This window comes from Stegodyphus dumicola, chromosome 1 (genome assembly GCF_044657685.1).
Source record: "Stegodyphus dumicola isolate Sdum_Otavi_A_Nest chromosome 1, ASM4465768v1".
Taxonomy (NCBI): domain Eukaryota; kingdom Metazoa; phylum Arthropoda; class Arachnida; order Araneae; family Eresidae; genus Stegodyphus; species Stegodyphus dumicola.
In genome coordinates, this window is record NC_140768.1 from 56,529,989 (window position 1) to 56,543,361 (window position 13,373).

Consider the following 13,373-nt stretch of genomic DNA (forward strand, 5'->3'; position numbering starts at 1 on the left):
TATTTAGTTTGAAACGGTGTTTCAACGCCGGGCGGAATGTTTCGGCCACCAGAGCTCTCTGCCTGTCTGTGAGATATTATTTCGCAATGCGCAGATTGTATGCGCAGCTCGCATTTTGTTCTTGCATTCTTAAAATCGCTAATTGTAACTCTGTCGTTTTACTTTGTGCTGTGTTGTGTTCGAAAGTTCAAACTGCCAAATAAAGGTTAAATTTTACAGTCCACTCGCAGTGATGTATTCTTAGGTTTATTAATTTAAAGCTAAGATACCGCTTCGCTACACGGCATTTATTCTTTCCTCTATTTTTTTTTTCACTTCGTTGTACGAAGTAAAAAGGAAGTATTCTAATCGCAAATAATTTCAACCATCACGTTTCAAAGAGTCGGTATAGTGGTCAGGGAAGCTGATTGCAATGCCGAAGGGCCTGGGTTCGAATCCCGGAGAAGGCATGGTTGTAACAGTCCGTCCCTTCATAGCAAAGGCGATGGTGGCCCACCTATTAGGTGGCTGAGGTAATTGTTGAAATGGTAATTGTGTTGTTTTAAGGTATTGTTGAAAAGTATAAGAAATTACTATTCCAATTTTTCCTGTTCCTAAATTCACAAATTTTCCAAAATATATACCTGAAGGATTCCTCGTCCTGAGAGAGAGAATATGGTAGACTAGGACTTGATTTTATTATTCATTGCAAGCTCATTTAATCAATTAATTATTCTAAATAAAAAATTTTAGTTTAAATGCATTATAATAACTCCAAAAGAGCGTTATAATTTTGACTTCAAAAGAGCTATTGAAATTTCAATACGGTAACTGAATAATGAAACAAGTTTTTGGAGTTTAATTTTATATAAGATTTTAGCTTCATAGAATGGCAATATGACAACTCGTTTTTGCTGTGGGGCAGGATATTTGCTATTAACAATATTTGTATTTGAAAACAACAATTTTTTTTTAAATCAAAGAAAAATTTAAAAGACAGTTTCAATGTATTATTAATTCGGTGCTGTGGGAGAGGGACATAAGATTTCATTCTTGTTCCTACATAATTCTTTTTTTTAACTATAAAAGATATTTCACTTAGGAAATTTTGCTTTTCTATGAAAACAAGTAGTAAAATTTCAGAAAAATAATAATTAATAATCTTGCGAAGAGAACACTTGTTCAGATTACATAAATAATACGTCAGCCGAGTTCTACTTCAAGAATGAATTATCCAAATCTCGTTCCTAAATAGAAGTTATCGGTACCGTTGCTGACTTGCATCAGCGCATTGAATAGTAGTTTAGCCATGCGGAAGAGAAATGTCATGGATTTAAATCTGAACCCAATTTTTAACAATTAATAAGGAACTTGAAATCATATAATTTATTTGATTTCATTAAGATTTCCGTTTAATGACAGAACAATTATCTTAGAAAATATTTCATAATTGCTGTGAAATACATCTCAGATACAGTCTCTTAAACTGAATACCTTACTTTTAATGTATAAAAAATCGACTGAGTAGACAGTCTAACCAATATGAGACAGAACTCTAATCTATTCTATTTTATTCTGGAGAGATGTAACAAAAACAACGAAAAGAAATAGAGAGCACGGTTTCAATCAACTCCTTTCTAAAGATCAAACATAAAATATAAGAAGCGACAGCAAAGTAAATGCCTACCGTTTTTAAAGGAGGGAATTTCAAACTTGCTCATCACATTCGCAATAACATTTAATAATTATGTATAACGTTTTACTCTCTTTTCATTTTTTACTTCAGGTAAAATATGAATGCACCACTGATCTCACCTTCGGCACGACACGGCTATAGACTATACCATAATCTTCTTAGCTTCCTTGCGTTAAGAGAACTTAAATTATCTTAGCAGTAACTAATATTCTTTCAAATGCCATCCTTGATGTTCTATAAACTCTATGTAATGCACGAGTATTTTATGTTCTGTATTATACATCAACTTCTCCGTCTGTAAATTTATGAGAGTTTGTTGCATTCATTCCCCGCGCATAATTGCTGGTGAAGCTCCCAGGGTGAAGTAACTATCACTGTTACACGTCCGAAGTTCGAATATCGGCGAAGGCATAATTTAATTTCAGTTTCTTGTAAAATCCTAATAATCTCCACATTAGTGTTCGAACTAATAAGCAGTAAATGATAATCCGTCACGGCTTGGATTGGGTCAACTGAAAAAATTCGTCACAACTCTCTTTGTTCAACCTTTAAATTTGGTTGGAGAGTCAGCAGGTTATTTTGAAGCAGGAGACATGAGAAATGTGCATTGCCCTTGCTAAGACTCGAACCCTTAACTCCTCGAATACCCATCGCGTATGCTTCCATTTACAACACCAAGGCATGTTGAAAGAATGGAGACAATACCTTATATGCTTCTTCTTTTAAATGGCGATTTGGGATGAGAGGACCCAGTCTCCAGATCCTAGTAATGACGAATAATACTCCAATACAGTTTAGTTCGGGCGCCACTTGGGGAGTCATTAGGTTATTTTGAAGCAGGAGATGTGGAAAATGACTAATGTCCTCACCGTGACTCGAAGCCAGACCTCTCGAATACGTGCCTAGTGTGCTACCTTTACACCACGAAGGCGTGCTGGAAGGAGGGAGGAAATACCTTATATGGTGACAATATAAAGATTTATTGCATTTTCCTGAACATACTCTATATCGTAAGTGGTTAGCTTGTCCAGTTAGCAAAAGGAAGACAGCTGTGGCTCGAATCCCGGCGAAGGGATAGTTATTTTTTGTTTCCGTTCTTCGAAAATCCTGATAGTTTCTACAAGTCTAACTAATAAAACAAAACTAAACTTCAAACAGGAAAAGTTAAAAGACTGGTTTGGGCTACTGGTTTAGCATGTATCTGGTGATACTGATAGTTTTGTGGTTGAAAACTGTGTAATCTGCAGCATTTTACAAATGAGAGACAAAAGACATGCATCATAATGGCAAAAAGAGCAGAAAAATTATTCGAAATATTTGTTCCCAACAGATGTGAATGTGATAAGTCCTTAAGAATGCATTGAGCATAACATATTCTTAACCCTTAAGAATGCATTGAGCATTCTTAAGGGTTAAGAATATGTTATGAAACATCGATCGATGCTCGACAACTTTTATTAATACTTCATCTGAAGACTGAGAGAACCCAGCTTCAATTCGGCTGAAAAGATAATCTCATTTAATACTGATAATCGATTCATTCTGATGTTCGACAGCTGAAGTCTACGAGCTATATGAGATTTCCTGTATTTCCTCACAATGTGTATATTAATTAATTTCCTTCAAAAAAATGTTGTTTGCGGATGGATCCTTTCGAAAGTAAACAGCCATGTGAGACGTTGATAATCTACACTCATGTCCAACATTGTCTTTACCAACATGAAGTTACGGATTTCTCAGAAACTGTGAATGATAATTTTTTGAATTTCTGTGAATTAATAAAACATAACACTGTAATATATATAATACATAAATTCAAAGGACAAAATTAAGAGCTCTGCATAAAAAAATAAAAAAAGATATATTATATTTCCTCCCGTAGTTTTCTCTCTAGCTTTTAGCGCTAGGTTCTGAAAGTTTTAAAAATATGAGCATAAATTTCCTCTTCCTGTGAAACCTCCCACTTCCTGTGAAACTAAGAAACTTTCCAAGCATGCAATTTCATTTTACTTCTGTTATTTCCATTAAAGCTCGTCGTAGCCTTATCTATTACTGATTGTGTTCCATCTTTCGAAATTCGGGTCTTTTGTTCTCCCGCCTTATTCTTCGCATGGAGGTAGGAAAGGAAGGAAGGGCCAACCGACACTAGAAGTGAAGCACTGCTTTGAAGCTTGGGTCACCAGATGGAGTGTTCTTTGTTTACATTCAGAAGCTCGCTTGACAACCTTCTGTTAGTATTTCGACACACGACAGTTCCATACAAATCGAAAAAGGGACACTTTTCATTAGAGAAACATTCATAGTTTGATGGATAATAACAATTTGTATAGTTTAGTGACATTTACGCAAAAATCCCATCTTGGTTATTTTTCGATAACTAACAACAGCGATTTTGATTATGAATTTGTTTTATAAAATTCTAAGCTGTTGAACTACAAAAATATAGATTTTAACAATAATGTTATGCTTAAAGAATGAAAAATATCTTATGGTACCTTTAAAATTGTATACTTCTTTCGATACCCTTGATAGACTATTCGCTACTTTTATTTTATGTTCCAAACGCCAAAATGTTTTAAATAAAATAAATTTTTTTCACATTCATATATTATTGTAACATGTGCCTTTTAAAATGTTTTACAGAAGAGGCTTTTCTGCTGCTCATTTTAAACTCATTGTTTTAATTTTATATATCTGAAAAATAATCACTTTGGGCTTACACGTTTTATTTATTTGGGTTAATTAAAAATAAAATTACCATCAAATGCTGCAATCCGTTATTCAAATTATATTCATATATATTTGTTATGTAAAACTTTCATGTGTATGCTAAATTAGTGTAAATTACTTTACACGAAAAATATAGTGAATGCACAGAAATTAAAGATTTGCACATGCCGGAAATGAAAAATAGGAAATATGTATCGGTATTTATGCATGTGCTTGCAAAAAGCATATATCTGCCTTTAACAAAATACATAAATATTAATTAAATTATTTATAAATGTATTTGAAATGAAAAATTTATTCATTTATAAACAACTGTGAAAGTACTGTGAAGAAATCTAATTATTAAATGTATCTAATTTATAACGATTATAAATGTTATCTAAATATATAATAACCTTAATATTGAACTGTAAACATAAATTGAAATCCTGTTGACAAATAACATTATAAAACTATTTAAGCAAGAATTGTTCGTACTGGAAAGCAATCTGTTAAAAGGCATTGTAAAGCAAATGCTATGAGATGCGCACTTAAGAAAGAGTTTTGGAATATATATTGTTGAAATTAATGGTAAAAAAAATCTGATAAGTGTAATTAAAAGAATTATTCCCCTTACATTTTATAATAACTCGGTTACAAGTTTTAAATAATACTTTAAAAAAAAAAAAAAAAGTATTTTATTCCTTTTCAGAAATGTTCAGAGAAAGTCGAGTACTATTTAAAGTATTTCACTAATTCCTAATAATTCTCTAATTTAAAATGAACCAAATAGAGCATTAATTATAAATTGTCTTACATTTTTCTATATAAAAGATGCCTCAGAAGCCAAAATATCATGTCATATTTAAGAAAGTATTTTAGGAAGAAGCTCTATAAATAGAAAAGAAATAATGCATAATTTTAATTTAATAATACAATAAACTTTGATATAATAATACAATAAACTTTTTATATTAGAGCTGTATTTCTTGAATGATTGGTTTTAGGAAATAGGCCAATAATTCCATTAAGAAGCGAATGAAATAGGGTAGACTATGATCATTTTGTTTACATGACTTTTTTAAATAAATGTATTCGAATAAAATCGAATTACCTTAAATTTTTTTTCTAATGAAATTTTCTAACGACAACTTGTGAAAATATTTCATTCAAATTAAACCATTCTGAGAAAACTGTCCTGTGAAAAGTATTTCATTTAATTCCGTTTAGAATGAAATGTTGTTTAAAAACATGTTGTTTTCATATACTTTGGACTCTGAAGTGTTGTAGAAAAAGAAAATATATACATTTATAAGTATATTTACGACGTAATTACAAAATATTTACATCCGATCGCATCAAATCCCATTGAACTCAATGGTAAATGACACAATGTTTTGGTCACCACGTAGGGATCGCCGGTGCTTCAGAGCAGGGTACGGGACAAACTTGTTTAGGGCTACTCCATCTTACTTCCTACCTCCATGATTCTTCGTTCTTCCGATGCCCCTCTTGAGCACTTCAGTCAAGTCTCATTCATGTGAGGTGCCTCTGGATAAGGTAGCTGAGTGAGAGTGTCACGTGTTCGGCTCAAATGACTTACGACATCGACTCAATATCCATCCGATATTGTAATGATAATATTACTACGTATTCTCATTGGATTGTAAGTTTCATTAAAAAAAAATAATATTATAATAGTTACCAGTACCTTATCCATGACTACGATTCATTATGTTCTTACTGTAACCGCATTCTGATATTAAATTATTCCCATGATTTTCTCCTTGATTTTCGGATGATAAAATTAGTTTAAAAAGGGGGAAATACGCGAAGAAATAAGATAAAACTGTGGCAGTAAATAATAAATATGGTAATAACATGTTTACAAGAAGAGTTCAGAAAAAAAAAAAAAAAAAAAAAGTATAACCCAGGGAAAAAATTAAGGCTTGTGAATTTAATACAGATTGTGATCTCTCCTGTCTTATTCACACACATAACGTGTTTTCATGTTGGCAGTAACATTATTAACCAGAATTTGGCGAATTGTGTTCCACTTCTCCAACAATGCGGTCTTCAGGGCATTTATACCTCTTGAAGGAGATGCCTTTGTGCAACTGCTTTTTCAAAGTAGTCTCATAAGTTCAATATCAGATTAATCTCAAGGGATTTTGCTAGCCACGGTATTCGCTAAATGTCTTCAATTTCAAGGAATTCATAAACGACGGATAAATCAGATCCGTATGCGCCCCTGAAAAGTCTTAAACAATGGTTTAAACCTTATGGTTTAAATCATTGTAGGGCTGTTCATCCATCATTATTCCACCCCATACCATAATATCTTCATGACTAAAATGGTCGCGTTTCATAATGTTCGAAAGAAGATTTCGCATTCCTGACTCCTGCCAGGTCAAAACACATTTAGAATGAGATGTTAAACTAAATTTTTGACTTATCAGTAAAGTCGCATAGTAGCCAGAGCACATAAGACCATTGGCGTTTACTTCGATTTTGATATTTTTTGCACCTATTAAAGAAATTCTTCTTTTGCTGCGAAGATAAGGAAACGTTTATCCTTGAGCTCCTGGCATAAAATCGTTCTGTTAAACTTTCTGTAAATAGTTTGTCGTAATGCAACAGTTCCAGAGGCTGAACTTAACCACCGAGCAGTAGACTGTTACGAAGGGTAGTTTTTTTGTTAGTGATCGATCTTATTCGCTTACGACCTTCCCCAGGCCTCCTTACAACCTTTTGAGAGTTCTGAAACTGTTACCATGCCGCAGAGACTGTCTATTTAAAAATATCCACGCATCTCACTAGTTCGATGATTGTCTGTTCTGTTTCTAAACGGCCAATGATTCCCCACTTCACAGATTCTTCCAAAATGATACTTCGGAACCATAACAAACTGTTGTGAAATCAAACTCTCAGAAATTCACTTAGATGTTCACTTTGTACAAAGGGCTTGACTTACCGTCAGATGATGTCTTAATTTGCGTATCAGATTACTTTTGATTTGACAATGCTAATTAGTCTTGTCTTTCATATAGGCTTTGAAAAAATGGATTATATCAATTGGATATTTCATAAAATATCATTATTTTGGGGTTAATGTAACGACAAATTTGAACATGAGTATACTAAATCAACTGTTTTTCTACCGGCTTCGATTCCTGGCCAGAACATATCTTAGATCAGCATTAAATTAGAGTGTTCATAGAGGCAAGTGATTCCCTTGCAGCAATTTGCACATGAAGAGGCAGTCTAACTCAACAGAAGGCAAATTCAAATTCCATTGTTTTCCGTAATATAAAGGGAAATTGAGTAGTATTTGCCAGGCTGGGTAGACGCAGTGGATTGGATTGGATTATTTAATTATGGCAAAGCACACGAGGGCTATCTGCTTAAGGGGAGGGATGCCTTCGTGGAGGACTTTCTAAGGGGAACTGGCTCGTATACACGTTACACATGGGAAAAACCACGAAAACCCCCATGCGGCCAGCCCGTTCGCAGGATTCGAACCTCGGACCAAACTACCAGTGTTCAGCGTCTTTACCGCTCGGCTGCTGGTGGCCCGGGTAGCGCAGTGGAAACGCCCTCGTCTGCAGATCGTGAGGTAATGAGTATTTTTTTCCTTAAGAAATTAACAATCTTGGCAAGTTTAAGGGCTAAGTTAAAAAAGAAAGACATATATTTAATGTTTCTTGGGCACTTGAGTTTAATACTGTTTGTAAGAAATTAAAGCACACATATTCGGTTAACTTATAAGGTACTTCTCCCGCCTTCCTAGCGTGCCTTCGTGGTGTAGTGGTTCTGTACGCTGGGCCGGTATTCCAGAGGTCCGTGGTTCGATTCCCGGCGAAGGCGATTGCTTGTTTTTCATCTTGCCTGCTTACAAAAAATACCTAATGCCTCTACAAACTTACATACGAGTTATTTTATAAATGACATTTCACAGGTCGATATTAAAACAATAATACCAAAGAAATATGTATTCTATTTGTAATATTTTATGCATAATTTTTCTTTTCGTAGACGATGGTGATGGTTTACGCTGGTCTAGGTGCTACAGTTTTCACTTTGGTAAAGTATTATTTTTAGCTTTTCATGTTTTCTTTCTAAATAATTTCCCGACTGAAAATTTAGTTTGCGTATGTTTTAACTATTTTCAAGGCAAAAGTTTCAGTTCAATAATGTATTGTAAACTTCAATGTATCAAAACTTTAGTGTCTCGAAATGGGATTTTGCATCGAATCACTTTAAATGCCTCGTTTCACTTTTTTTCATTCGAGTCTGTTGCCTATTCGACAAAATGTAGGCTATTTATCTTTCAGATTTAATATATCTGCTGTATATTAAGACACTAAGCTATTTGCAACAGATAAAAGCAAGAGGTATAAGCAACAGATTTAGTTCTTAAGCATATTCATTTCTTACTTTTGAATCGAATTGATTTAAATAATAAAAAGACATTCAATTCCTGATCTATCTAATTTTAAAAATTCAATATTTCCATAGAATCATGTTATATGCTTTTATTATTTATTGTATACTTTGTAAAACTTTAATGAATATCTGATTAACAAACTCAACGATTTGAAAGCGAGCAGCGACAACACTGTACGGAGTAAAACATTTTTATCTACAGTGCGCTAGACTATCTATCGGAAGTTCTGATGGTATGCTGTTTTGAAATATTTTGTGCTGTTGAACTGTATTTTTATGTCGTGTAAGCGAGAAGACAGTGATATTTAATAAATAAAGTTAGCACACAAACTTTAATAATAAAAAGATGAAAAAAAAGTTTTTTGTAAGCCATCTTATTTAGAACACTGAATATTGATATAATAAACTAAGAAAAGACTATATATAAGAAAAATAAAGAATATGTAAAAGAATGAAATGGCAACTTAAATTTCCCTTCTTAATTCCAACAATAGTAACCTCTCTCTGCACTGCATCATTTCTAATACATGTCATAAGACCCTTACATAATTCTGATGTTGTAAATGGAACTAAAACTCAGATAGCTAATAGTAATTTTACAGCAATATCCAGTCAAAATGCATTGAGAACCAAAACTAAGTCTGAATGAACTTGCTTTCTACGCTTTGCCCTAGCTGCTGCAGTCTGTCTGCTTCTTCTATCTTATTGCAAATTTATCTAAAATGTAAACTTTTTGGAATAGGCACATTTAATGTGCCAGCTTGTTTGTTGCCACAACATATTTTCTGAAATAAAAAAGATTTAATCTGCCTTCGCTTCCAATTTCCTATTCATTATGGATCAACACTTCTGCGCCATTAAAATTTCTGCTGATAATTACTTCTGAGTTTGTTTTTAATTATATATATATATATATATATATATATATATATATATATATATATATATATATATATATATATGCCAACACTTTACACTTCATATGGAATACTAATATATCCTGCTTTTAAAATTTTTGTGATTTGTATATGGAGCTGTTGAGTTGTGTATGGCGTAAATTCGAAGAAAGCGATGCTTAATATTAAAGCTAAAAAAATAAAATAAATGGTTTAGGAGGAGTGAATGCAAGAGCAGACTGTTAGGCTATGATCTCGGCGAGAGTGTAAAGAATCTTAACAAACTCTTTTGGGCAAATGTTAAAATCTGAAAGCTTTCAAATTTTTAATTTTTTAATATTATTTTGTTGATGATTTACCATGCTCTTAATGCAGCATCAAACGTTAACTGAAATTACAAAAATATTGCTCTAACTTTAGTTCTAAATTTTACTATTAAAGATAAGTGCTAAATTTTGCAGTAAATGAAAAATACTTGGATAAATTTTGTAATTAAAACAAATTTAAGGAATTAAACGCAAGTAATTTCTCTGCAGAACGGTGTTTGAGACACCAGAGTGCCTGAGCCAAGGCTCTAACCCTTGTAGAACAGTTTGATCATTTCGAAAGGTGGTATAGAATAACCGAAAAATAAATCGAATAAGTTTTTTTTTAAATAATTTTGTTAAGGTTAGATAGGAGTACGTGTTATCGTATTAATAACAATGGAGTTGCGAGCAGAAAAGTCGAGGAACTGATGACTGTGACAAGGATGAGGTAGGGCAAACATAGACAAATTGAATCTACATATTAAGAATTATCAAATACTAAGACATGAACTTGGAATAATTACATACATATACCTATAACATATACAAAAGTAAGAATGCAGACAGAAAATTTGAAGTGTAGCAGATAAGAGGAATGAAAATAAATACATAAATAAACACATATGTCCAAATATTAGGAGTTGCATATTACATGATCCATACATTTAGTTGGGCCATAGGCCTGTCCATGTTTTCCAAACTGTTATAGTCGTAATCACAGATTTTTAATAATGGGGTTATCAATAGCTGCCTTTCATGACATTTTTCGGCTAAGTTATAATAATGAGTGCCCAGTAACTTAATGCTTAATGTATTCTATTATTCCTTACATACCATTCAGCATTTACAATTTGTCGTAGAACAGTATTTTGGCAGACTTGCAATCTTTTCCTGTTAGTTTTCTTGGTATATGCCCAAACTGAACTTGCATAACACAAAAGTGGACGTAGAATGGACTTGTAAATGACTAAAAAAATAGATAATATACTGTTTCGAGCAATTAAGAGTTATGGTTTGGCTTTACGAACTCGAAACTTCTGGATAATAGATGTAATGTGCGGGGACCATGTAAATGACTTATTGAGGATCACCCCAAGGTAAAGGACTTGCTTGGCCCAGGGAATGTCAGTGCCATAGAACTTCAGGTTTTTCTTGAAGTTGGTCTTCTTTATAAACATAATATCTGTTGTTTCTTCCACGTTGACGAGGATCTTCCACTTGAGAGCCAAGTCTCTAGCATGTGTATGTAATTTTGTAGTCGTTGTATAACTGTACCTGGATATGCACTTTGTGCGAGGACCACTGTGTCATCTGCATATATAGCTAATGCTGTGTCGTGTGTGAAAGGTATGTCATTCACGTAAATATTAAAAACTGTAGGTCTGAGCGAAGATCCTTGCGGGACGACAGCCATGATGACATGGCTTGTGGAATTTGTGCCAGAGACGTGAACAACAAAGTGTCTACCTGTTAGGTAGGAATTAATAATGTTTAAAATGTAGCCCGGAAGCCCAGGATGTGTAATTTGTAAGTGAGGCCATCCAGCGAAACTCTATCAAAAGCCTTGCCAATGTCGAGGAACAAACCACCACTCACTTTCCCGTTAGTTATTCCCTCTGCAATAGTTTCCACCACTCAGTAGAGTTGGTTGGTCGTGGAGAGATGTCGTCTGAACCCGAATTGATGCAGAATAATAACATTGTTGGAGTCCAGAAATTCGTTGATTCTTTTGAGTATAATAGCTTCACATATTTTGTATAAAGATAATAGGCTTATTGGTCTATAAGATCCAGGTTCCGACGCAGGTTTACCAGGCTTGAGGACAGGTATAAGCTTAGCTGTTTTCTATTGCCGAGGAAAGTGTTGCGAGGTGAGGATAATATTGCAGATTTTAGTTAGCATGAAAATGGTCTTTACATGGAATTTCTTGATCATACTATTTGTGATGGCATCAATACCGGGGCTTTTCCTTTTCTTGTGTCTTTTGACGGTGGCATAGACTTCTGACGGTGGCATAGACTTCTTATTGAGGATCACCCCAAGATAAGGGACTTGCTTGGCCCAGGGAATGTCAGTGCCATAGAACTTCAGGTTTTTCTTGAAGTTGGTCTTCTTTATAAACATAATATCTGTTGTTTCTTCCACGTTGACGAGGATCTTCCACTTGAGAGCCAAGTCTCTAGCGTGTGTATGTAATTTTGTAGTCGTTGTATAACTGTACCTGGATATGCACTTTGTGCGACAGTAAGGCTGGAATGATGTTGTCTGTGCATGAATTTCTTGAGAAGTTGAAGTGAAACTGGTGAACAAGGTTTTCTGTTGTAGTGTCATGAATGTTGTTTGTGCGAAATTGAGTTCGCAGAGGCTGAGCTAAGAGTTCTGATTTCTCAATTTCTGTGTAATGGGTCCTTTGAGAGCCTTTAAGGGATAGAATTTTATTGTAGCATTTCGTGTACTTTTTAATAGCTTTCCACGGTGAGTTATCTGTAGAGAGTATATTGAGGTATCTGGTCCAGCTTTGTTCTGCCTGGGTGTCTAATAGAGACATGACAGCATTTGAGAGACGATTAAATGAGCGTTTATCTTCCTAGTTACGGGTACGTTGAAACTGTCTCCTTGCTGCTTTCCGCTGGTGATCAGCTGCTTTAGTTTTTGTCTTCGGAAGACATGTCTTTTGGGAACCTCCTTCCGAACATTGACATGGGCTCTAATAATAGATGTTGTGAAAGTCAGAATTAAACTTTCGATATCATCCCCATCGTATGTATTGTGGGTATGGTGTACTGAACGATGTTGAGAGCTTTCGCATACTTTCGCCAGTCAGTATTAAAGGCTCTGGTGTCTGGTGAGGTATAGCTGTGAATGTCCAGAATCATTCTGACCGGATTATGGTCAGATGAGAGTTCATCCAGCACAGAAACATCCAGCGGAACTGAACAGGAAGAAGTCAATGATTCCTGATGAACGGGCAGTATATCGTGTTGGGGTTTTTGGAGCTGCTATTCGTAAATTCGCCGATAAATGCAAGTAATAACAGAAAAGAAATTAATTATAACTTTTTCAATTATTTAAACATAACTGTAATGTCATAGCACTGTAGTCATTAAAACAAATAACACTTTGGAAGATCTTTGGTATAATTTTGATTAGCGTTACAGGTACGCGCGATAAAAAGGTAAATTATAATATATAAATAGTGAATTTTATGCAATGATGTAAATTTCTGGCAATAAATGTTTTTAAAATTAATTAGCCTTCAGTCCAGAATTTAGCAAGAGTACTACTTTGTTTGTGTATAAACAATAAATTAATATGTGAGAAAGGTAAACAAAATATAAA

General features: G+C 34.0%; 1 protein-coding gene across 1 annotated transcript in view; it reads left to right on the top strand.

Moving 5' to 3' along the window:
* LOC118188923 (protein lifeguard 3-like) overlaps positions 1-13,373 on the top strand; it is an 82,613-nt gene that overhangs the window by 30,839 nt on the left and 38,401 nt on the right. Inside the window, exon 13 of the mRNA XM_085814957.1 lies at positions 8,420-8,467. Within this exon, the coding sequence (XP_085671083.1) occupies positions 8,420-8,467 (48 nt within the window). The remainder of the gene's footprint in view (positions 1-8,419; positions 8,468-13,373) is intronic.